The 27,459-nt window shown below is 44.8% G+C and overlaps 1 protein-coding gene across 1 annotated transcript in view; it reads right to left on the bottom strand.

Annotated features, from left to right (window-relative positions):
* LOC147460327 (YebC-like protein) overlaps positions 1-26,698 on the bottom strand; it is a 76,007-nt gene extending 49,309 nt beyond the window's left edge. The window contains exons 1-2 of the mRNA XM_086511405.1: positions 26,333-26,698; positions 5,666-5,925 (exon numbers count right to left, since the gene is read on the bottom strand). Of these exons, the coding sequence (XP_086367531.1) occupies positions 5,666-5,925; positions 26,333-26,423 (351 nt within the window). The 5' untranslated portion in view covers positions 26,424-26,698. The remainder of the gene's footprint in view (positions 1-5,665; positions 5,926-26,332) is intronic.
* Between the last annotated feature and the right edge of the window lie 761 nt (positions 26,699-27,459).

Here is a 27,459-nt window from a genome sequence, read left to right as displayed (position 1 = left end):
GAAAGCAGACTCTTCTTGATTCCCGGCACATATCTAACATCATGCAAAACAAGCTCATTTGTGCCATCTATGGAGAGGTGCACAGTGCCAATACCCTCAATGGAACATGCATGATTGTTTCCAAGGTATACATGGCCATTGCTTGCCTGCATCAAAAGTAGAGGAACACTCCTTGATAGGAGTCACATGAAATGAAGCACCGGAATCAACTATCCAAGTCTGGGATAATGCATCATTAACAGTCAACAAAGCATCAATAAGATCACTCTCGGTGATCTGTATATCCTGTGTATGAACATTAAGAGAGGCATCAAGGTCATAAGCATCATCATCTGACAAAGTGGCACACAAGATGTCCTCTACATCTGACAGCTCCTCGATCACAACTGGTCCTGATCTTCAATTCTCGCCTCGAGAAGATGCCGGGGAAGCTTAAATTACGGTGGTCAGGACCATTCTGGATTTTTCAAGCGTGCGGGCCCATCTCTTTTTATTTGGTGGATTTGAGGGGGGAGGTTATTTCTGTACCGGTCAATGGTTTCAGACTGCGCCATTATGTTTCACCTACCACGATTCAGTGCCCCTTTGCTGTGGTACAAGAGCCGCAAGCCGCCCTAATCATGATTGGGGATTCTTTTGCATGCAATCTGGGAAAGCGGGAAAGGATCTATGATGGTTGCGACACCGTGGATCGCTCTATTTTGGGAACTCATTGTGGAAAGGTTACTACTACATGCAGACGATTCTTATCGTGTTTCTATTGTTTCGTGTGTTGCGCGCTCTTAGTTCTGTGCTCTCTACTCATTCATCTCATCGCCACCATGACAGCTTCTCTCTTGCAATATATTCCTTTCACTCCTGTACAGCAGCTAGCGCTTCGACGAGTAGACACATGGCTGCAAGATTTGCGGCTGCGTGTGTTCGCCAACCTAGATTGGCAAGGGATCCCAGTTCATCCACAGGCAGCAGGTTTGATTGAGCAACTCGCTGCTGGTGATATGGTGGTGCTGAATAATCAGCAGATTCAGTTTGACAGCAGAAAGGATTTCAAGGTGTTGCTGTTTGCCCAACGATGGCGTGGTGCGCGCCTCTCATGTGATCCCTGCTGCAGATGTAGAACAAGAATTTGGTTTGAAGGTAAAAGGGGAGTATAAGCTGTCAGGGTTGTCAGATGTCGCAACCATGGATGCATATCAGTGGTTTCTCGAGGCGATTTGGCTCCAGGCCAAAACTTATACCATTTCGACCCGAGCAAGAAATGTTTTGCATTCAGCCAACTTTGGGCCAGTAGCTTGGGCAGCGGTGGTCAGAGAACGCCTGCTGGCGGAGTGCCAAAGAGTGATGGCACAGTTGAGGATGAATACCCCAACCAATACAAAGGTTGGCCAACTGCTCACATTGATGTTTCCTTTAAGAGAAGTTTTTCCTCTCGCCCTGCGTCCTCTCTGCCACTTTGAAGATGATCGCTTGGTGGTCCAAGGCACTAATGCTCCTCTGTCGCAAACACAAAGCTTGGCAGTGCCGGCTGAGAGGGAAACACATCAGCAGCATGTGCGCACTGGGGATTTGCCTTGTCCATTGACAACAGTGGTATCCTCTGGAGCCCAAGAGATGGCCACTGCAGGTGCAGGATCAGCAAGCCGCAAGCGCAGCAGGGAGGAACAATATTTTTGACACCACCTCCGGCAACTGCATCTCTTCTTTTGGAGGATTCTGCGGTGGCTCGCTGGCGCCGCCAAATGCAGGAGAGAGTGGGCAGTGCTACTCCTGTGCAGATGAGCTCTCTCGTTGCGGATGTTCCCGCTCAACCGGAAACTTATGGCATTACCAATGCGGCCTCGATGGGAGGTACTCTTTCCGCAGCACTACCTTGGGAGGCTACGACAGCGACCCCCGCTGACCAATTGCAGGCATGCGGCACTTTTTTGAGCACACTTGCAGAGTCTATTCGTGCAGCCTGGCCAGCCCCCGCCATAGAGGGAAGAGTCAATGAGCTGGAAGCGCAGGTAGCGGCTTCGCAGACTCGCATTGATGAGTTAGTCACTCAAAATGAAGAGATGACTACCACAACTCGCCAGCAAAGGGCAAAAATACAAATGTTACAAGGGGCTAATGCTGAGTTTGTGGCCTCTATTCAACAGGAACTTCTTCAATTGAGAACACAACATAGCCTAGCCTCTTACTTAGCATCGCACCCTGGCAATGTAATGATTAATATGAATGATTTGGATGCGTTGGCAGTGGAGATGCAAGAAAATCTCTGATTTTTTTTGGATAATCAATTACAAAGTTGGAGCACACGCTTGGCTGCTGAGGTGCGAACACAGCCACCCACTCAGCAGGTTGTGGTGCAACACCCCGAGTCCTCCAACACTGACAGAGGTAAGAGTGTTGTTCCCTAGGGTTTTGATGTTGCTGATTGGGCGCAAGCTACAGAGGATTGTGCTGAAGCCTAGGCTCATGTATCTCGTTTGCAGAAAATGATTCGTCGATTTCGTAAAGAGCGGTGCAGGGTCTGTTTTTGGGTGGAGACCTTAGCTCATTCTTTTTCTCTCAGTCTACCACCTTGTCCTCAATTTTGGTCTTCTCTTAATATATACCTTTATCGCTATTATCCTTTACATACACCTCTTGCTCCTCTCCCACAGGCGCCTCAATCTATTTCTTTGCCAACGCAGTTTATTCCTCGGGATACCTAGCCGGAACAAATTGAGATAGATCCACGTCTTCTGGATGAGGTCTACCGGGCACATACTGCAGATTTTAGAGGCTTTGGCTATATTGATATTTCCTCTTCACCAGAGCAGGGTGCAGAGCAGCCACCGGAACCTTCCAACCGGAGGGACTGAGTGTGGGTTTGCGCAATCCACCGTGCGTGCTAGATGTTACGGCATTAGCCGCACATGCGGTCCTGTGGAGATATGGACACTGCGGATCAGGAGTTATGCGGTATGCGGCGGCCGTAGCGGTAGTTCTTCATGGGATATCATGGGACAGGAGTGTGTGCACCGTTGCCAATCTGCGATGGAGCAGCGGTTGTATATGGAGGGGCATACCTGTCTTTTGATAAAAACTTAACCAATCTCTATGATATTCATGACATCTACTGTTGTAACTCTGAGTCTGGATATACATGAATGAAGCAAGAGGTTTTTTGTGCTTGTGTACTGTGTACTTCCTTCTCTTGTCATTCTATATGTTGATGTTCACACAATGTAGTTGTGGGTAATCATTCCCGTAATGCCTATTGCTCCTGTGTGGGCAATAGCCATTACAATCAATCTATTTCTTCAGTCAGCTTTTCTCTTCACTAGCCCCTCTAGACATCCTACGCGTAGGATATCTATCTGCTCTATTTTGCCTAGAGTTTGCACTATAGATTCCCCTTGATGTGTTGAGTCCACAGTTGTTTTTACTTTTTGATTTGGACACCTATAAGCTGGTCAATTGATCAAAAATCTGTTCCAGCAGCCTGATGTTGGTCTGACCAGTCAAATCAACTCCAATTTTGACCAAAATTGACTAGGAGGCTTGCCTCAGGCTATATAATACCCTGCTATGCCTACAGTCAGTTTTTCGCTTCAACATCATGCATTTGACATTCTACGCGTAGCATGTCTAACTGCTCAAAACAGCTTCAAATGCAAAGCACAGACTCCTATTAAGGTGCTTATCACTTTGGTATGCTCAAAGTTAGGTTTGGAGTGCTAAATCACACAGAACACATCCTACGCGTAGGATGTCTATATGGTCTGTTTGACCCCAAACTTGAGCCACAGCTTCCCCTTGATGTCAGCAACCCAGTGCTATGCTTAGATTTTAGTTTGGATTTCAAAAGACCCCAATTTTAGCTATCCTAGCCCTTTTCAGTAAAAAATGCTAACGTCTGCTTAAAACCCAATTTTCTCACCCAATTGAGATGAAACCTTCCTCAGGCACTCAATAATTCATGCAGATCATGCTCATGTATGCAAGTCCTGCCTACAGGCTCACAGGTGCTAGGACAATTCCTAGGCTGTCCTAAACCCTAGAGGTAGGAGTTAGGGCTTGTCCAGATGGACATACGGTTAGATGTGCACGTGACATGAGGAGGGGTATGTCTTGACACACGGAGACATGGCCTCCTCAAATGCATCTTCTTTAGAGTCAGATGAGGAGATATGAGTATCTCATGCAGCATGCTTCATTAGTATTTTGAGTCAAGACGTGATTTTTGAGTTTTCGACCATTGGATGTATCTGTTTTTCATGAATCTTGGTATTTTGATCATTGATGAGACTATGATCTATGTCTTCTGTCTCATCGTTTAATCTTAAACTTTCAAAATTCCTTCATAGTGATTGTATTGAGTTATGATTGTCATGCCTTGGGTAACGACTAAGTTGAGGTTTGTAAAATGTTTTGTTGAATGTTGTTGCATCATGTATGTATATTTGGGTCTCAACAAGTAATTGAAGTGTTCATTTGTCACCTGTTGTTCAATTCTAACAGTTTAACTCGTATGAATGCCTTGAAGTTTATAGTTTATGCCATATGCTTGATTTGTAATTTAAGCTTTTCTGCAGTCATACTGATTAATATATCATGAACCTATTAAAGTATTGTCGATTTTTTAAAATAACATACGAATTTTATGTACCTTCTACCCCATCCGTTCACTATTACATACATGATGCACCAAACACGTACCAAACATTTTACAGTACCACTTGAAGCACTATATCTAACGAATTATCCATGAATGGCTCATTAGATTATCCACCTTAATGCATATCACCTTTGACCCTTGCTTTTTTTGGTGGCAGATTTGTGTTACCAGCAGTCTGAGGGAGTTGTTAACATTTTTTTGCTGGGCAGCGGGGAGCATTTACCTATTAGCTAGAAATACTCATTAGTGAATATTATAAGTCAGCCCCAACAACCCAATAATGGCTATGAGCTATTCAAGAAAGTCATTGCACACCTTGTGTCGTGGAGGTGATGGAAGATCCTCAAAAACTCATAGGAGGTACATATATATCACTTCGTAGCCATTTGACTCATATTGCCGTGGAGGTTGGCAGTGGGGCTAGAGGCAAACAAAGGCGATCTTGGAGCTCGGTGGGTGCAATGGTTATGATCCAAGTCCCTTCGATTATCCCCCGTATCTAGGAACCCAACTAACATAAGACACTCTCTAATAGCAAATCATTAACAAGGTCTAGTATCAAGATTATAGAAATGTAAGTTCCTTGGCGACCATCTGAAATAAGACTGAGATCACCAATGACATGAAGTGAAGTAGATGATGAATCTCCAAAAGAAGACCTTTCCATGCTGAGACAAGAAATAAACCTGTGCATAGGGGCACAACTGATCCCCATCCTCTCCTCTCTTCTTCTTATTTTTTAAAAAGAATGCATTTGACATGGTATTGTCTAAAACAACTTGAGAAGTAGCAGGAGTGAACCATAAAAGACAATCACGCAAATACCCTGCATCCATCTCTCATTCGCATTAATAAGAAGCTTTGTAGAATCTAAATACGGCGCGTGCAAAAAGTTACCCCAAAGCAACCAATCAATTGCTCAAAACTGTTTTAACACTGCATATGCTGTGCTATTGACCTCCAATGATATTAGCACAGGAGAAGCTAATGGTCAAAAGAAAGGAGTTCAAAACTAACCTTTCTCATTGCAATCTTTGAAGAGCGCCTCCCCATCTGGACAGGAACGGTAGTCCATAGTTTTCTGGTCCTCAGCACAAGACTGCTTGGGCCATATGTGGAAGATAACAAGGGTTTACTGTTCAAACATATTCGATCATATGAACTTGACCCTGCTGCATCCAGTTTGTGGCTGGTTCTTAGAGTCACAAGGGTTCTATGTTTGATACAGCTCTTCCAAATAAATATGCTGTTGGGGAACTCCAAAAGTGTATTTGGCCCTAAATAACAAATAAAACGAGCCTTCAGCCAAAATGTTTGAATTTCTTGTTTGCCAAAGAAAAACGAATAGAAAGTTGCAGGCCAAGCAGCGGTTCCTAGGCCTTCAAAAATCATCCATACCACATAACGTCCTGTGCAAACAAACTGAAAGTATGGCATGGACTAGAAAGAAAACAGCATTTTAAGATTGTTTCAATACAACCTGCAAGACTTGTAAAACTCATCTGAACCAGTTTAGTTGACACATAAAGGACCATGTTGGACAACCCTGATGGAGTTTCCTCAGACAAAAAACCGTTATATAGATGCAAAACAAGCTGGTTTCAAACTTACTGTTTGTAGATTTTTAGTGCCGATATCGTATTGCGTAGTTTTCTAATTACATATCTAAACATCAATAGAGAATATGAAGCCCTGTAGACTGCAGTAAAGAGTCTGCAATTTTTCTTTTGGAGTAAAAATAAAATCCACCCTTTTCTAGACTGGAGAGGAGTCTCCCCATGTCTCTGAATCTCTAGTAAGAGGCAACCCAGCAGTCTCTGGTTTCTCGACTCCAATACGTCCTCTCGAGTCTAATAGTACTGTCAGTGTGGGCTGTCTGAAAAGGGGTGTATATCGGCCCCGTATGCTAGACATCTGCACACATAGTGCCCTCATTCTCCACCCCACCTCCACATACCCCACATGCCCTCAAGCCTCTATCAACCTGTGCTGCCAACCCAGCGTCAATCTTTAGTGTGTAGGATAAGACCCTAAGTTGTCCAAACGCCACTCTAGCAATATGTGGCAAACATGTGTCCATATATCACTTGATGGAAGAGGTTACCTCGATGCAATCCATGTCTCTCAGATGTATAACTGCTGGTATACCAGCTTTTGTCTCTCTTTGTGTGAATCCCCTCTAGCCACCTTTGCATCCCCATCATCATGTACAAATTGATAGCCATATGCTTTGTTCACCTAGGATGTAACTAGCCATGATGTACCCCCTTATGTCACCCACTCCTATGCCTATATAAGAGGCTACTTTATACACATTTTTTAAATTAATTTAAGCATTCCTCTCTTTGTCATGGTGAGTGCTACTCTTGTTTACTCATCCTAATCCTAACAACTGGTATCAAAGCCCCTAGCAGGACTAGCATTTCTTAATCAATAGTATTACATCCTACTTGGTCTCTCCCATTTCTCCTCATTGACACTTGCACTTACCCTCTCATTGCTTAATTAAAGTCCAATTAACTAGTGTGAGTATGTTCAGTTGAACTCTTGAGCAGCTACTCTCCTAGTTAATTATAGGATCCACCATAGTTTTATCATAGTATGGTTAAGAACCCCCCCACATTCCATATGTCATATCATACGTCATGCTAAAATCATGCTACACATCACATAAAAACATCTTTATAACATTGGAACTGAATAGAGAACATTTCACATTGAAATTTGAAGTTTTGAACTAAAGAATCTCAAAAGCCTACACTATGACATATGCGAATAAAGGTTGTGCTCAAAAGTCAAGAGTTAGGATTCCGAAGGTTCAATGAACTTTGAAGAAATCGAGGCTCGAGATCTGAAAATAGCATGAGGGAGAGCAAACCAAAACATGGTCAAGACATCGTACGGCATAGACTATCACAATGAACTCTAGAGACTCAAGTCATGGACATAGTCACATAAACGAGCAAGCTGGCCACAAAAACTTGAACCATGTCATGACCCATGAGAAAAGACATAAGGATGCAAAGCATTAGCTGCAATGCTGCATTAGTAGAGAGTCGGGACTAGACTCGACAATGCTCATTCCATCAAGAGCTTTAGTTGTCGTTGTAGCTCTCTTCCCCCGAGTCCCTACCTCATCTACAAACTCATCATCATCATCAACAAACTCAAAAACCTTGGTGGCAACCAAAGCAGGATGGCCCAACATGGTTGGAGCATGGTTACTCGTCTATAAAAGGTGCATGGATCGCCAAAGGCTCCGAAGCATCATCTATCTTTGACATAGCCTCTTACAATTCTTGCACGGCAAGCAAGCGCTCTTCAACCTTTCCTTGCAAACCATATCCAATGTGACCTCCATTCTCTCATATCCTCTCTCTTTCATCTTGTTAGGTGCAGCGGAAGTGATTGATGTGATAGCTTAGGATCAGTGCTCATTACGTACACAAGGTTCCTTTTACTTTAATGAGAGATGTGCAATAGACAAAGAGAGAGGAGAGATATTGTGAGTGAAGGTTTTGTGAGTGATAGAGAGAGAGTCTAGAAGTTGAGATGCTGATGGGATCTTGCGGTTGATGCTTGAATCGGCGAGAATAAGGGCTGAAAGTAGAAAACGCTAACAAATCACGGTCTAGATCTGCAACTTGATGAGGCTATGGGCTGATCTGCTAATGCCAATGTCGAAAGTGTTGATGATGGATGACAATGATGGCTGAAAACTGCCAATTGCTGGCTGATTTGAGGGCTGAATCTGAAAACACAGGTGCGACTGGCTGGATGTGCGACTATACAGCGAGGTTATGGCTGAGAACTGAAAAAGCTGGTGCTGATGGGGTGCCGTGGGCTGATCCGGTGCAAAAGCGCTAGAAAATGCTAGGAAGTGGAAAAACGCTAATGGTCTTGCTGCTTGTGCTAGGCGCTTGCTACCCATGCACCTGGTGCTGCATTGAATCTACTGATCAATAGAGTCCCTGGGGGTCAATTATATAGGTAGTGCAAGGTTGGCTCGAGCAAAGCCCAATAAAAAAACACACGACATCTGTCACAAACTGCTGACGTGTCAAGCCACTGAAGAACGGAACCAACATGACCCTGCCAAGGGATCTAAGCCCTAAGAAAAGAAGCAACAGAAGAAGTCTTACCAACTTACACATCCTCACCGAGTTTTAAAGAAGTTTCTACCGATTTATGGGACTCTGTCTGATGGGGCCTAAGTGACCTAAAGAGATTAAACAAAGCGCACACACAGATTTGCATGGAGCATGATGATGTGGCAACTGTACGGACACCCGCGTTTTGCGCTGGCACTGCCAAGTGGCAGATTGTACGTTCCTCTGCAATTCGCGCCGCTGATGTGGCAGGTGTACGGATTTCCTACTTTTGCGTTGGCTGCTTTTGGGAGGCCAGATGCTCTTAGAACTTTGAAGCTTTTCATGTAACTGCTTTTGAGAGGCCAAAGGTATTTAAATATCGCCTGAGGGCCTCTTCTCTGGCATTCTTGTGGGAGCGGAAGTAGAGCAAGAGCCTCAGGTTGTTGAACTGAGTTCAAGCAATATAAAGAAATACCGAAAGGGGCACTAGGGTTTGGGGCTAGTGCTCTCTCAGGGTGGAACTCTGCCACTCCCCGTCTCGTGTGTCGTGCATCTCTTTAGTTCAGTTAAGTTGTTCAGTTTGCTCTTTTCCGTTTGCACGTGGTGCCCGTCCTGTTACAATGGTATCGGAGCTTCAGGCGTGTGCTTTTCTGAAAGCATACCGGTCCTACCAAAGAGGAGATGCAGCAAGATGGCGCTTCCAAGTTTACCAAAGAATCTTTATATGTCTGCCTCGGGCTTGTTAGCCACTCCCACCCTTAGTCCATCGTGCATCGGGGGCGCTCCCGTCTTCATCGCTATGTCTTAATACTAGTTCTGTAATTGGACACTTAAGTGTCCTGTTTTTTTACCATGTTTTGGCAATTTATTTGTCAAGCTAGAAAGAAGTTTTTTACACTTTGCTTCTACCATAGATTGGTTATGAGGGAAAGAAAACACTGGATTTTTCTCCATATCAAAATACAATTTGTATGGAGAGAATTTTGGTAAGTTCTAAGACATAAATTTTAGTAAAATTTCAAGCTGTTTTGCCAAAAAAATCATAAAATTATTATATCTTTTTGTAGAGATGACCTTTTTTATGTTTATAAAAGCCAAGTGTTAGTACTTAGTGTTACAAAACAATGGAATCCACTTCAAAGATAAGTTTTCAAGTCACATGCAAGCTATAGACATAATTTCATACTTGAGCACGTGCTGAATAAGAGCATAATTTTGGTCTTCCAAAGGTCCTCTCATGAAATTGGTACTATTCTAGTGCAATTTGACAACTAGAAATGACTTTATATGTTTAAACCAAGAAACTACGTATTTTTTGGGCTCCCTAACTCAACTAAATCTTGTTGCTTAAACTCTATCTTGAATTCTTTATCATGTAAAAACTCTTGAAAATCTCGAGTTCTTTATAATAACAAGGTTTTAAGCACCCCAATTGTGTATGTACCACGTACTTTGATACATTTAGTTGATTTACATGGAAAGTTTGATATTATTTGAGGTTTTGAATGCTTATGTCTCAAGAATGAAAATATGAAAGTTTTCTCTTATGCAGTTTTGAATATTTAAAATAATCCAATAATTATTGCATACCAAAACCCTTCTACTTGCCACCTTGAGTGCTCAATGGAAAGGGCAAGAATGTATCACTTTCTAAAACTCACAAATACATCATAAACATATTTTTCTTTGTATACAATGATATGCTTGAAATGACCATATCAAACACATGAAACTTTTCATTATTTTATATACTCCAAAGTTAATTTTTTTGCACATGAAACTTTCAATTATCTATAGCAAAATTATGGAAGAGTCACCCAAAATTTTCTAGAAGGTCGCTTCATTTTTTCTTGAGCTTATAAAGGCAATTTCTTCAAAGCGCCAATCGCAGTCTTACGAGGGTCAACTTGATGAGTATAGTTCTTGATCATGATAGATTCTAAAATGCAAGGTTATATTTTTAAAAGACCCTCTAGCTAACATATTTAAGCATAACAAGAGGGTTTACTTAAATAAACCGTCTAATGCAAGTAGCATTTAATTTAAATTTGTTAAAAAAGGACACTTAAAGTGTCCTGTTTTGGTACCAAACTAGTGTTAAGGGGCATAAGCCATAAAGAATTCAAGATCACTTGCAAGAGAAGGATCAAAGATTTTTCCAGCCGCCGCTTGCCGTGCCATGCAGTGGTGGATGTCTATAGCTACCAAGCCACACACTCCAAGGACTTGGCAAGCTTTCAAGAAAATTTTTGCCCAAAGTTACATGCTTTCTGACATCTTCCTTCGGAGTGTAGCTTTTGACAGAGTGGGGTATCTTGATATGCTTGCCACGAAAACCCTAGCAAATTACACCTTGAAATTTTCGGACATCTCGCAACAAATGTTTTTTGACCTTGAATCGATAACCTTGGAGGTCCAGTGTGATTGTTGTGAGAGTGCGCGTGTGCGGATGAGAGAGAGAGAGAGAGAGAGAGAGAGAGAGAGAGAGAGAGAGAGTAGACACAAACACAAGGTATGGTGGAAGAGGGGGCGATCAGCCCCCTATGACTACCATGAGCAAGAGAACTTCAGTACAACAAATATGGAAGTGGGTACCCCCTGGCCCCATAAATAGGTGCCCAAGGGGAGGAAGGGCAATGCCAGATAAAATCCCCCACAACCCTACAAGAAAATGATATATGGAAATATATGAGGGCGCTCGGACATGGACACCCGCAAGACGCACTGACAGTTTGACGTGGCAGATTGTACGGATTTCCCCGTTTCACACTGGCTACTGACATAGCAAGGCTGTACAAAATTCCGTAAATTGCGTTGGTGCTTTTTGGCAACTTTTCAGAAACCAGTTGCTTTTTTGGGACTTTTTGCTTTTGAGTTTATCTACTTTTGGGGCTCTCCTTTTGGCATCCTTTGTAAGAATAAATTGACACAAACGGCCTCACTCTAGAGAGCATCTGGACGCAGAGTCTGAGAACAAAGGTCGCACGGACACTTGTACTTTGCTCAAGCATTAATATAAAAGAAATACCGAAAGGGGCGCGAGTCTTTGGGGCCAATCTCTCTGGGCACGGAACTACGCCGGGCCGTGTCGACCAAATTAAACGGTGATTTTAAAGTAGTGAAGTATTTTAAGTGATTCTCTCGTTTGTCGAGTTGGATTCTAGTCTTGGAGGTGACCAAGACTACGACAATGGTATCAGAGCACGACCGATTTCTCTTCTACCGGGAAATCTGATCCTCTTACCGTGACACACATGGATTTAAACGACAAATCTGTCGGCGTGCTTCGTCTTGTCGCATCATCATGTCCATCATCATCCGCATCATAAAATCCATGGGATTTGGTGGCAAAGAGGGAGGGGTAGGGGGAGGGCTCATGGGAGGATCAGTAGGTGGAACTTGCCAAAGGTGGCAACGGAAGGTGCAATGAAGACAAGAACTCGCTCGTGATCCAGTGGATACCTCGACTCCGATGTAGAACACCTGCAATGCCAAACACATGAACAAGGCACACCTGTGGAGAAGAGAGATCACTCACGTAGAAAGAGACAGGACATATGAGAATGAGAGAGAGAGAGAGAGAGAGAGAGAGAGAGAGAGAGAGATCTGGGAAAGGCTCTCCATGCTGATAACAATCTGCTCATACAAGTGACCAAGGGTGGTCCAGCATAGAACTGACATGCCTGCCCAATGGATAGACCCAAGATGCACACAATTGTGACTGCTACTGACACTGCCAACGCACACGAGACCACTGGCACGGTCTCCGGACATCACCTCCAACATGCTTTGAGAGCATAGATCTAGTACATCTCCTCCTGGCTAGATCTAGATGTGGATCTAGATCTCTCACGTGCACATCTAACCCTATGTGTACGTGGACAAGCTACTTCATGACATGGATTCAGTTCACTTTAGTTAGCCTAGATTAGGAAGTGATCTGGCACTTTTGTGAGTCTGTTCGCAGACCGTGCATGTCCAAACACTTAGATTAGATACATATCCTCTGGTTGCACACAGCATGATCATCAGATTTAAGTCAGAACCCATCAAGAGCATTTTTACAGTGCATAGACCTATTTCCCCTATTTTTGACATTTTTCACTTATTATTTTTAGTGACTTTTGTTGGGAACTAGGTAGGGCAATTTGGCCAATGATATATATAAGGAAACCTAGCGCTAGCACAATCTAGCAGAAGAGGCAGCAGGAACAAGAGTTCAACACGCACCTTCTCAGCAAGATCCCCCAGGGTTAGATGTGCGCGTGACATCTCCTCCTTTTCAAAGTGAGGTACTGGTACCGAACTGTATGGCGTCGAGGGAGATCGCCAACAGGGTCTGGAATCCTGTGAAGGACTCTTCGCCGGCCCACTCTCATGCGTGGGTCATGCAATACTTGAACTTAATAAAGGTCTGCAACGCTTGCTTCTTTGGGCCGCGCCGAAAGCGACACAAAGTCATTTGTGGCTCCTTCAATGCTTCCATTTCGTCTATAGTCATGCGTCTACTATCTTCAAGAATCTCCGTGGGTACAAATTCTTGAAACCACTTCCAACACAAAACCATGAACATACCCATTCCACGTAAAGTGACTGGAGAAATTCTAGTCTTCCTAAAAGACTGTGCAATGTAGATGAACAAAGAGACAGAGTGCCAAACCGTTCATCAAACACACGCAAACAATGGGGTCGGATCTTGACTTTCTAATCTAAATCAATCAACTGTGGCAAATCACAATGAAAATGCCGATTCTTGATACTTAATCCTTCTTGTGCTCTTTCGGATACTGTGTCATGTCAAGGAAGAGACATGGAATGAGAATTCGTTGAATGCAAACATTTCTTCTTTTCATGAATCATCCGCATACATTCGTGCTCATTCATGAGTGAATCGTGCTCAACGTACAATATGGCATGCCAATGAAAAGAGATCACATAAAGACGCTGACTAAAATACACGAAACGATCACGAATAAAACACTCGATCAATACGTGCTGGCTAATCATGCGAACGCATAATACCTCCTTGGGGGTGTCTGTGGACACCTAGGCTCGAGATCCAAGGTCGGTTCTTCCTGAGGTGGTTCTTTGGACCTTGACTCGAGAGCCAAGATCAGTGCTTCGTGATTGATCGTCTCTGCAATGAGGTTAGCTTCACTAGAGAAAGTATCAACTAACACATCATCCTTGTGAACAATCACATCATCTTCATGCAAATCATCATGCTTGTCATTATCATGGAATTCATCATGCTTGTCATTATCATTCAAATCATCATGCTTATCATTGTCATTCAAATCATCATGCTTATCATAATCATGCAAATCATGTGTGTCATGCTTGGGAGAAGAAGAGACGGAGAGTCTCCTTTTCCCGAATCTCTTGCATCTTTGCCTGCACTTGAGAAAAGAGTCGCAACATCTCTTTCATGTGTCGGTCGTTCATTGCTTTTCTTGCTTTGTTCTCGCGATCAAATTCTTTTGCAGACTTTTATGAAGTTCAAGTATCGCATGACCCACGCATCAGAGTGGTCCGACGAAGAGTCCTTTTCAGGATTCCGAATGCTATTGGCGATCTCCCTCAACACCGTTCGGTACCAGTGACTCACTTTGAAAAGGAGAGGATGTCACGTGACACATCTAACCCTATGTGCACGTGGACAAGCTACAGCATGACCAAGGTTTAGTTCAGTCAAGTCAGTCTAGAATAGGAAGTGATCTGGCACTTTTGTGAGTCTGTTCGCAGACCATGCATGCCCAGACACTTAGATTAGATGCATATCCTCTCGTTGCACACAGCATGAGCATCAGCATTACCATCAGAATCCATCAGGAGCATTTTCCAACGCACAGAACCTATTTTCCCTATTTTTGACATTTTTCACTTATTATTTTTAAGTGACTTTTGTTGGGAACTAGGTAGGGCAATTTTGCTAAGATAATATATACGCAAACCAAAGCTAGCACTTTATGGCAGAAGAGGCAGCAGGAGCATTGCTCAACTGGCACCTTCTCAAGCAAGACTACCCCCAAGAGCCTAGCATTTCCTTCCCACAGCAAAGCCAGCGTTTTCACCTCAGATCGAGCCAGTGTTTTCTTCAAGAGCATAACCAGCTAGTGTTTTGCACTTGCAGCAACACCGGCAGCAGCAGAACAACAAATGCCCAACGTTTTTGCAACAAGAACCCAGATCAGCCCCTAGCGTTTTTGGATCAGCCTGGACCTTAACGTTTTTGCAATTCCGGCGCGACAAGGCAACAAGAAGACCAGCGTTTTCAGTTTTCAGTAGTCGGTTACCGCAGAAGAAGTCCCGAACCTCGCAAATCTCACCTTCCCGCAGCAGGTCCTCGCCGCACGGTCAGATCCCGCGAAGTTTGTAGATTCAGTTTTCAGCGCGTCGTCGTCGCATCGTCGCCATCGACATTGTCACCGACATAGAGTCAGAATTCAACAGATAAAGATTTGCAGATCTCAGCCATTAGCATTTTCAAATTTCAGACCGTCTCATCGGTCATCCTCATCGTCGTCGACATCGTCAGCAAGTCCAAGAATTGTAGGGATTTGTGCAATCAATAGTAGACCGCTCTCGCCATAGAGAGTGGGGCCTTCGGAGGAGGGTTTGACAACATTCTGGTGTCGTATTCTTCTCTCTCTATCTCTCAGTCTCAGCACCTTCACGCACAGTGTCTATTCACTTTGTTTGTGTCCATTGCACTCTCTCACTAAAGGAACAGAAGGCTCTCCCTTCCGTAAGTAAAACGAACCCTTGAGCACAGTTCGGAGCACTCATCTTGAGCAAAGTTCAACATTCACTTCCACTGCACCTTACAATGTAGGCAATAGGTATTAGTCCAAGGCAAGGACACGAAACTTCTTTGGTATAGAGAAATCGAGCGAGGTTCCTTGGGTACTTGATTCTTCTATTCCCATGAGTTCACAAAGCCGAAGCACGTTCAAAGCTCTAATACCAATGATAGGTGCAACGGAAGTGATTAATGGTGATAGCTCATGATGAGTGCTCAATACGTACACATGGTTCATTTTACTTTAATGAATAGACAAAGAGAGAGTTACTGTGAGTGAAGGTTCTCTGAATGATAGAGAGAGAAAGAAGACTAACACCAAATGGGGTCCCAAACCCCCCTCCAAGGCCCCCCTTTCTATTGCTACAAATGTATTACCCCCCTCTCTAGCAATAGAGAGGTATTTGCTTTAGATTGCACAAATGCACATACAATGGATCTAGATGCTAAGATACTAATGGGACCTTGCAGTAGATGCTTGGATATGCTACGCTAAGGCCTGAAAATAGAAAATGCTAATGAATCTCTGCCTGGATCTGCAACTTGACGAGGCTATGAACTGATCTGCTGATGCCGATGTCGAGGATGCTGATGATGGATGAGGATGATGAATGAAAATTGAACACTAGCTGATCTGAGGGCTGAATCTGAAAACGCTGGTGTGACTGGCTGGGTCTACGACAGTATGGCGAGGTTATGACTGAAAACTGAAAACGCTGGTGCATGTTGTGGGCGGATCTGATGTTGTAGGCTGATCTCGCACAGAAACGCTAGAGAATGCTAGAAAGTGGAAAAATGCTAATGGTCTTGTTGCTTGTGCTGGGCGCTTGCTACCTATGCACGTGGTGTTGTACTGAATCTGATGATCAATAGAGTCCCAAGGGTCACTTATATAGGCAATGCAAGGCTAGGTTGAACAGAGCCCAATAAAAACCCCATGACTTCTAAGTGGGCATCTCACTTATTAATAAGTTACTGAACTCTTAATAAGAGGTGCTTAATATGTAGTAACCTGCCTATGCTAGGTACTAATGACTATATGCGACCACTCACCAATGCTTACACCTAGCAGGCATAGGAGGTGACCCTTTGCAATCAGTGGGTATGCAACTACACTGCAGTGCCTGGACATGCACGTCCTACGTACAAGCTCACAAGAATGTCATAACACTTCCTAGGCTGTCCTAAACCCTAGGAGTTAGCTTATCCACATGCACCCTAAGGCCATCAGAAAGGCAAAAGGAGATCGCAATGATAACATGGCAACCCGTAAATCATGGTGCAATTCACAAAACAGCCACATGGCAGTTTTTACACAAAATCCCCAGATTTGGGTGCTAGCCAAATTAGTAGAGCTTATGGTTCACCGTGAGCTTTTGTAATAGTTGCTTTTGGGCCAAGGGCCTTTAAATATGTACCTTGGGAGCGGCTCTGGCAAATCAGCATGTGGGCACACAGCCAGAGCAATCTCCCCGACAGTTGTACTCTATTCTTATCAATATAAAATAAGTATCAAAAGGGGCGCTTGCTTTGGGACCAATCCATCTGAAGCGGAACATTGCCACTTTATGTTGAGTTTTGAGCTTCATTGGTGTCAAGTACAACGGAAGGGTTCATGGATTTATCTAGTACTCTACACAAACACAAGAGACACTTTACTTCACTTGAAAGACTGAACAAGTACTTTCTTTTTCCTTGCACAATACTAATACAATGACTAAATGTTGAGATGCTGATGCGAATGGGTATGTCACGTGACACATCCAACCCTATGTGTCCGTGGACAAGCTACAGCATAACAGGGTTCAGTCAGTCCAGTCAGTTTAGATTAGCAGTGATCTGGCACTTTTGTGAGTCTATTCGTAGACCGTGCATGCCCAGTCACTGAGTGTAGATGCATATCCTCTGGTTGCACACAGCATAATCATCAATATTCCCTTCTGAATCCATCAGATTCAATCAGAGGAATTTTCCAGTGCATTTAGCCTATTTTCCCTATTTTTGGTATTTTTCACTTATTATTTTTAAGTGACTTTCCAACAAAAGTAGGTAAGGCAATTTTGCTAAGTTAATATATAAGCAAACCCAAGTTAGCACAATAGGGCAGATAAGCAAGGAGCACAACAGGCTTTTCCAAGCAGCAGGTACTCCCTCCCTCTCTCAACAAGACCTCCCCAAGCCATCCATTGGTGAGCCATCCCCATCATTGCATAGCGCCATCCTCTCTCTCCACCTTGGCGTTTCCCCCACCTGTAGCCATCGCCAGCAAGCCAGCCCCATCAGCGTTTTGGGATCGCCAGACATCTGCAGATTCAGCGTTTTTTACCTCAGCGTTTTCAGCCATAAAACGCAGCATCAGACCTGCAACAGTCAGCGTTTTTCAGCCTTCGACAACAGCCCAAAAACGCAGCCTGTTCATGCAAAGAACCTCAGCGTTTTTGTCATCTATATGAGCCTCTACAAATCAGAGATTTTCAGCCATAAAAACAGCAGTAAAACAGGGGTTTTCAGCCATACGAAACAGCCCCAAGATCACCCAGATTCCCAGCCATTACCCCCTTGTGGACAGCAGATAGAGGAGAACCAAATTCAGCCCTAAAGTCATCGTCGTCGTCATCGACATAGTCCCCGATTGCATCAGTCCATGCATCATCATTGTACACCTTTGTGCAATCAAAAGTAGACCACTCTCGCCGATGAGAGTGGGGCCTTCGGAGGAGCGCTTTACAAACTCTCGGGTGTCGTATCTCTCTTCTCTCTTTCTCTCAGTCTCATACACTTGCACGCACAATATCCACTCACTTTCTTCGTGATCATAGCACTCTCCATAAAGACGGAAGGCTCTCTCCTTCCCTAAGAACTAAAAGGAACCTTGAGCAAATATAGATCACTAATCTTGAGAAAATACAACATTCATTCCTCTGCACCTTACATTGGTATGAGAGCTTTGGCAATGTTCTGTATCACTCAAGGGAAGAACCACACGAATTTTTTTGCTTGTTGCGGTCGCACGAACCCAAGTTCGTTTGGGCGTGTCGATTCCTAATCGTGTTTTGTTGAAGAGTGACAAGAATCCCAAGAAAGAAGGGCTTGTCCAGCCTCCCCTTGTGTCTCTTTTCACTCATTGAGAGCGAACCGTGCACTTAGCGGCCGGCCAATCGACATGAGGTGGGAAAAAGCAACCTTGGTGTGAGCGCAAGGCCGCCAAGGGGTGCGCCCGCAGAAAGGAGTAGAACTCGGGTGAAGAGAAGATCCTTCTCCAACGCGATTTGCAAGTGAAAGAAAACCTCGATAACCTCAAGAACCCAAGATTCTCACGAATCAAGAACCTCAAGCACCTCAAGACCCTCAAAAACCCAAGTTCCTCACGAACTTAAGAACCCAAGATCATAGTGCATGGTCGTCACCCGAAGCGGAATGGATACTTCGCATATAGGTGATGAGCATGAGAGAGGCGACGAAGACTTTTCCCCACCAGGAGATGATTTCCCCCTTCGCCATCTACGCCACCAAGTGCACCAAACCCTATGGAGGCAATGGTCAAGCAAATGATGGCCATGATGCATAGACAAGAAGCAAATCGCCTTGCTCAGGACCGTGAGCGCGACCAAAGAAACGCAAAACTTGCCGCACAACAGGAAGACAATCGCCTTGCTTTAGAACGCGAGCGCAACGAACGCAAAGAACAGAAACAACAAAGAAAGGCGGACGAGGCGGCAAGAAACGCGGCCCTGGAGGCCGATCGTACAGCTCAAAGATTGGCTTTGGAAACCAAGCGTGAAGCTCAAAGAGAGCTACGCACTCAAGAATTGCTTCGACAAGTGCTAGCCTCGAAAACCGAACTACCCAAAAATCGTGGGAGTTCCTCAAGTGGTGCAAGCCATGACGCGGATTCCAACCATCTAGTCACAGAGAAGTTGACTTTCAGTAAGTATGACGGTAAGATGGATGCTACGGTTATTCATTCTTCGTTGCATCAATTTAATGCTTATTTTGCGACAACTAAGAAAACAGGCAGTAGCAAAGTTTTGACGGCAGCTATGTACCTTGCCGGTGATGCCATCAATTGGTACCACGCATGGCAAGAGGCATAGCTAGCCGCGCACCTAGGGGAAGCTAACGGATTCATGCCCCTTTCCTTCAATTGGGCTGATTTCCAAGACAAGCTCAAGGCGCGGTTTATGCCACCTCAGTACCTCGCACGATTGAAGGACGATTGGCGCTCTCTCAAGCAAAATGGTATGCCGGTTATGTCTTTTTCTAATCGTGTTTTGCAACTAGGTACTGAATTACGCAAATCGGATGATGAGCGCAAAGAGGCTTTTCTCTTTGGATTGGACGAGTATATCAAGTACGATGTCGAGGTTCTCGATCCAATCGATCTCGACAAGGCGGTAGCGATTGCTCTCGCACAAGAGATGAAGCACAACAAGGGAAAGCCTAAGGAGAACAAGACTTCCACAAGTACCTCACAGACTTTGCAGAACCCTCAGAATGGTAAGAACGGTAAGAATGGTAAGAATGATAACTCTTCTAACCATCTTCCAACAGTCTCTCATCAAAGAATTCTTCCAATGAATCTAAGGGTAAGGCTAACACAATTGCTAAACCTAAGCTTACTCCATATGAAAAGGTAGCACAAGGAATTGTAGGAGGATACATCACGTCGGAAGAGCAAAGCACTTATTCTAAGGGAGGTCGTTGTTTTCATTGTAACATTAAGGGTCACATAAAAAGAGCATGTCCTAAGCTTGAATCGAATGAATCTAAAGAACCCACAGCACCCACTTCCTCTTGTCAATGCAATGAATGATAACAAGAGTGTACCCCAAGTTTCTCAGGACCTTCCCATTGATGATTCTCTCATTAAATGTTATGGTCGTACGTCGGGGCACCGTTTTGTCATATTGTTTGACCCAAGTAGTATGCATGATGTGATCAGTTCCTCTCTTGTTGAGAGAGCCCGCCTCGAAGTTAGTCGGAGATCTCCTATCGAGGTCTCTGGCTTTCGTCCCGGTATGGACGCTCTCATCACGGAGGAGTGCCTTGATGTGTTGTTTGAAATTCAACAGACTGCCTTCACTAGAAGATTTGTTGTGTCTCCTCTCTCAGGATGTGATATGATTTTGGGCATTCAATGGTTTCGTGATACTAAGGCTCTCATTGATTTTGAAGCTAACACTTTAACACTCAATGCCAAAAGTGATTCTCCTACTATCATTCATGGAGAGGACATTGCTCATTCTCCATCTCTCATTGCTAATATGCAGGACAAGATTGAAAGGATTCGGGAAAAGGAGACTCTCTCAGTCTCTTCTTCTCCAAAGCATGATACCCAAGATTTGCATGATTGTGTGAAGCATGATGATGATTTGATTGACAATGATTTGCATGATGATTTGGATGACAAAGACAAGCATGATGATTTGCATGAAGAAGACGTGATTGTTCACAAGGATGATGTGTTAGTGGATGCTTTTTCTAGCGAAGCTAACCTCGTTGTAGATTCGATCAATCACGAAGAACCGATCTTGACTCTCGAGTCGAGGTCCAAAGAACCTCCACAGGACGATTCGATCATTCAAGAAGAAGCGATCTTGGCTCTCGAGCCTAGGTCCAAAGAACCCTCACAGGAAGTATTCTGTGTTCGCATGATTGATACGCACGCATTGTTCGAGTGTTTCATTCGTGATCGTTTCCTGTATTTTAGTCACCATCTTTATGTGATCCCTTTTTCTAGGCATGACATATTGTATGTTGAGCACGTTTCTCTCATGGATGAGCACGAATGTATGCGGATTGTTCATGAAAAGCTGAAAAGTTTGTATGTCAAGAAGTCACATTCCATGTCTCTTCCTTGGCATGACACAGTTTCTGAACGAGCACATGAAAGTATGAGCACCAAGCGTCGGCATTTCCGTTGTGAATTGCCAAAGTTGATTGCTCTAGATCATAAGAGGAAGATTCGATCTCATTGTTTGCATGTGTTTGATGAACGGGTTGTCACTCCGTCTCTATGTTCATCTACATTGCATACACGGTCTTTAGAGAAGACAATATTTTTTTCCTTCACTTTACATGGAATGGGTATGTTCATGGTTTTGTGTTGGAAGTGGTTTCAAGAATTTTCAGCCATGAAGATTCTTGAAGAAGAAAGAAGCATGACTCTCGACGAAGTTGACGCATCGAAGGAGCCACAGAAGACTTTGTGTCGCTTTCGGCGCGGCCCAAAGAAGCAAGCGTTGCAAACCTTTATGAAGTTCAAGTACCGCACGACCCACACATCAGAGTGGGCCGGCGAAGAGTCCCTTCCAGGATTCCGGATGCTATTGGCGATCTCCCTCGACGCCATACAGTTCGGTACCAGTATCTCACTTTGAAAAGGAGGGGATGTCACGTGACACATCCAACCCTATGTGTCCGTGGACAAGCTACAGCATAACAGGGTTCAGTCAATCCAGTCAGTTTAGATTAACACTGATCTGGCACTTTTGTGAGTCTATTCGTAGACCGTGCATGCCCAGTCACTGAGTGTAGATGCATATCCTCTGGTTGCACACAGCATAATCATCAATATTCCCTTCTGAATCCATCAGATTCAATCAGAGGAATTTTCCAGTGCATTTAGCCTATTTTCCCTATTTTTGGTATTTTTCACTTATTATTTTTAAGTGACTTTCCAACAAAAGTAGGTAAGGCAATTTTGCTAAGTTAATATATAAGCAAACCCAAGTTAGCACAATAGGGCAGATAAGCAAGGAGCACAATAGGCTTTTCCAAGCAGCAGGTACTCCCTCCCTCTCTCAACAAGACCTCCCCAAGCCATCCCTTGGTGAGCCATCCCCATCATTGCATAGCGCCATCCTCTCTCTCCACCTTGGCGTTTCCCCCACCTGTAGCCATCGCCAGCAAGCCAGCCCCATCAGCGTTTTGGGATCGCCAGACATCTGCAGATTCAGCGTTTTTTACCTCAGCGTTTTCAGCCATAAAACGCAGCATCAGACCTGCAACAGTCAGCGTTTTTCAGCCTTCGACAACAGCCCAAAAACGCAGCCTGTTCATGCAAAGAACCTCAGCGTTTTTGTCATCTATATGAGCCTCTACAAATCAGAGATTTTCAGCCATAAAAACAGCAGTAAAACAGGGGTTTTCAGCCATACGAAACAGCCCCAAGATCACCCAGATTCCCAGCCATTACCCCCTTGTGGACAGCAGATAGAGGAGAACCAAATTCAGCCCTAAAGTCATCGTCGTCGTCATCGACATAGTCCCCGATTGCATCAGTCCATGCATCATCATTGTACACCTTTGTGCAATCAAAAGTAGACCACTCTCGCCGACGAGAGTGGGGCCTTCGGAGGAGGGTTTTACAAACTCTCGGGTGTCGTATCTCTCTTCTCTCTTTCTCTCAGTCTCATACACTTGCACGCACAATATCCACTCACTTTGTTCGTGATCATAGCACTCTCCATAAAGACGGAAGGCTCTCTCCTTCCCTAAGAACTAAAAGGAACCTTGAGAAAATATAGATCACTAATCTTGAGAAAATACAACATTCATTCCGCTGCACCTTACAGGGTATTGGGGTTCTGCTGGTGAAACCGGCCTGTTCAATCCAAAAAGGGCGGTAGACTTTACTTTAAACCTTGATTTAGCTTTCACCCATTATTAGTCGTCTATTTTACCTGTACTTTCAAGACACAACAAAGGGGAGAGGGATACAGGCTGCTAGATTGCACCTGTATGAGTGGACGGACACCAGATTGGCCCCTAACTTAGGCGCCCCTTTCGGTATTTCTTTATTGTTCAAAAGAGGGAATAAACGCTGTGGTTCCCTACAAGCTGCCCCGCACAAACTCGGCTGAATTTCCACTGTTCCAGCCTGATTTCGGCAGCATAACTGTACTAGAACCCTTCACGGTCAGTATTCCCACGCATTGACTGACTTTCCCGACGCATACGGGCACTTTGCAAAACCTGGCGAGAATCTGCAGCACGCTGAATTCTCTGTTTTCAGCCCTGAAAATGCGCCAGATCGCCTGTACAGCGGTCCCCTTGCGTCCCCGAACCTCCTGGGGGTATTAGGGTCCGTTTAGGGCCAAAACCCTAAACCTGCAAAAATACACAGCAGGCTGTAATTCACTGTTTCGGGCTCCGTTTCGCGTGCCGGTCGCATCCCTAGCAAGTCCTCGAGCTCCCGCACCTGTAGGGCTACTTGCCCTTTGAATCGGACGAGATTTCTGGCGTGAAACCTCTCCGAATTCACCTGTACCTGCGGGGGGATTAGCCGCTAGCTAATCCAGTACCTGTGCAAGAGGCTCTTGCCTCGGCAATCGCGCATGAACCCACACAACTGTACATTGGTCAAATGAAAAGCCCACTAGAGGGGCATAACATACTGCCAAAGGGGAGAGAGAGGGCAGTGCGTAGCGTGCAGGGCATCACTCCTGGCACCGCACTGTGCATAAGAGGGAAAGCAAGCACTCCATAGCTCTTAACCTGTGACAGAGACTTGCAAAATGAGCCTCCCAGCTATAAATCACGTTTTTGCCTTCTCTATAAGTAGTAAACTGGCCTCAGAGTGCCAAGTGTCACTCATTTGTGCATTTTCCCGCTTTAGACCCTCGGGTCTAAAAATATCTCACCTGCAGCCTCTGTTGACTTGGCCACAGAGTAACAAAATGATCCCCATGTCAAACTGCACGTAATGACGCGAAGACATTTTCAGGTCCCAAAATAGCAGTTCCCTAAATTTTAGGAGATGCTGCCATTATATCTTTCTAGGTCATCCGACCCTCTTTGTACACTGTGGCCACATCCAAAACTGAAATGTAGCCTCTGTAGCAAAGGATTCCACTTTGGCTAGTCAATGACCCCACTTGGCTAACCATAGTCCTTGTCCAACCTTAGTGCTCTCTTGCCCTCAGGCCTGGACTCCCTCTGGACAGTTCCACACTAGCTATGCAATGCAGGGCAGTTAGATTTCCCGAGGGGTGTTTCCAAAAAGTGAAAGTAAATAGATAATAAGAAAGAAATCAACAAAAAGGATAGATAGTAGTCACACGCTGGTGACATACCCCCCTCGAGTACTTGTACCAGCGTGTGACTGCTGGTACAAGTACTCGAGGTACTACGTACTAAGGGGTTCTATGTCGACGACGATGGTGACGACGACAAGGTACTGATGGAGTCTATGTCAATGACAAAGATGTCGACGACGAGGTACTGATGGGTCTATGTCGATGATGAGGTACTGATGGGTCTACGACGACGACGAGGTTCTGTGGATCCTTATGCCGAGCGAAGGCACAAGGGGTATTGGTGGGTGGGTGCTGGGGTACGGTGACGACGATGATGTCGACGACGGCGATGACGATGCTATGGCTGAATGCCGGTATTGCTGGAGATGTCGATGGCTAAAGATCTGCAACCAATGACGAGGCTAGGGCTGAAATCTACCGGGTCTTCAAAGCTGAAAACGCTGTTTGTTCTGGCTAAAAAACGCTGGTCTTCAAGGCTGAAAATGCTGGTCATCCAGGGCTGAAAACGCTGGTGGATTTGGGCTGAAAACGCCAAGGAGATGAGGCTGAAAACACTGACTGCCTTTTGCTGCCTCTTCTGCCCTCTAGCACTGCCCATAGGCTGCCTTTATAGGTGACAGGCTGGGTCGAGCAGGCCTAAATGAGAACCCACGACCATGCAAAAAATAAGCTAAAATTGACTTACTAGTAAATGCCAAGTTAGAGGTGGTTCATACGCGGCAAAACACTTACATGTTGAAAATGCTATACTGTGCAAGAGAGGGTATGCAACTATGACCACCCTAGACATGCAAGTCTTGCTAGAGGCTCACGAAGTGCCAAGCTAGGTCCTAAGCTAATGACCCTAAAGCTAATGACTCATGTTAGACTGTAGCAGAAGCATGTCCACGTAGCGCAAGTGAAGTGCGCACATGACAATTGGTCAAATTTTTGTTCTGATCCTGTGTGTTGCTGAGGATTTACCGTTTTGCCCACTGCCAAGCCGATTACAATGGTATCACAGCTTCATAAATTCTTCTTCTCAGAAGGTTCCAGTCCCGTTTTTTTGTAGCACACACGATGGACTCTTACAGAGACTCCGAACAAGAACAGGAGCAAGTTCTCGACACAATTTTGCAAGGAGGAAATTTCATTGGGAATCATGATTGCACCAACAACCCCTCCACCAAGGACAAGTCTAAGGATCTTCTTGACGACTCTGTTTAGGTGAATTTTAGCTTTACCTTTCCTCTATTGCTTTTTCCCTTGATTGCAAGCGAATAATATTGCACCAAGTGGTAATAGTGAGCTTGCTCCATTGTTCTAATCAATTTTAGGCAATCGTGGCAATCAGTTACTTAAATGTGCCGTCTTCTTGGCAAGTTGCAATCTTCCCACCTTTTGTTCACACAGCCAGAGTATAGAATGTAGCTGATGATAATGTGCATAAAAATTAGCGGTTCCCTTTCGTACATGTTTTAACCACTTTGGGACTCACAGAGAAAACTATCACTTTGGTGCTATGAGCAGCTTTCTACACCATCTCCTGCTTTTAAAGCCACTGTAAGGTTTTCTCATGTCGTGGGATGTTTCCAGGCAGTTCTTCTCATGAGATTTTAATCAGGCAGACCTACAATGACCATTTTCTATCCCAACAATTGCCTAATTTGAAAACTTGACGGGATAAATCTGTGTGTGTGTGTGTGTGTGTGTGTGTGTGTGTGTGTGTGTGTGTGTGAGAGAGAGAGAGAGAGAGAGAGAGAGAGAGTACCTGTGAAGAGAAGGGAGCGGACGTTGGCTAGACTGTCGAATGCTGTCATATACCGACCATAGACGGAGGAGGTACATTTGATAGGCCCCATCCCAGCTGATGCTGCTTGCTCAACACTGTGATGCTACTATGCTACTGTCGACTCCTGGTTGATAGAATTCGTCATGGGGCGTGATTGATCCACACGTAAGCGTCAATATGGCCTGCCTTGAGAGAGCGAGCGTGTGTGTGTGTGTGTGTGTGTGTGTGTGTGTGAGTGAGAGAGAGAGAGAGAGAGAGAGAGAGAGGAGAGGAGAGGAGAGGAGAGAGAGGGAGGGCCTGTCACTATCTCATGCGGGGTAAGCCACTAAGCCACCCTCATCACTATGTCACTCGGGCATGCTCAAATGGGATCAATGGTGGAGGAGGAAAACGCGGCGCATCAATCGTGGATCGTCATATTCAACAATTGTCTCGAATTTACTAATCGGCCCACATTTACAATATGACATAATCGAATCCCTTATATTTCAACGAACACATGCGGACGTAGTGGTAAATGCACATGGCTCGCAGTGGGGAGGTCGCGGGTTCAAGACATGGGGTGTGCTGAGAGGGTTAGGGGGCAGGTTTGGTGGACTAGGTGAGGACCAAAGGAGGGCGAGCATGGTGGGGAAGTGGGTGGCAGAGGGCGAGATGGCCGGGGTTTGGTGAGGTTGATACCACGAGCTCTACAAGGGTTGAAGAGGGCAAGCGAGACAAGGTGAGAGTAGGAGAGGGAGAGTAGGGAAGGGTAGATGGACGGACAATAAGTAAGAGAGGGAAACCGATTGATCAGTAGGAGAAAGAGCGGGCAAGGGAGGGAAGAGCGAGCGAGAGAGAGAGAGAGAGAGAGAGAGAGAGAGAGAGAGAGAGAGAGAGAGAGAGAGAGAGAGAGAGAGAGAGAGGGGGGGGGGGGGGGGGGGGGGGGGGTAGGGAAGGGGAGAGAGAGAGAGAGACAGAGAGAGATTGATTGATTGATTTATTGTCCGCGGAGATCGGATATGACCTATGGGACCAAAACAAAACAGGACAGCAATTTCTTCTGAGTGAGAGCATGGAATACATATCAGTTAAGGTCTGAAGGACCATCGATAGGGAAAAAACCA

The sequence above is a fragment of the Adiantum capillus-veneris genome, chromosome 4, assembly GCF_014529385.1.
Source record: "Adiantum capillus-veneris isolate H3 chromosome 4, ASM1452938v2, whole genome shotgun sequence".
In the NCBI taxonomy this organism is placed as follows: domain Eukaryota; kingdom Viridiplantae; phylum Streptophyta; class Polypodiopsida; order Polypodiales; family Pteridaceae; genus Adiantum; species Adiantum capillus-veneris.
Note: the sequence above shows the minus strand (reverse complement) of the source record. Positions and strands in the feature narration are given on the sequence as shown.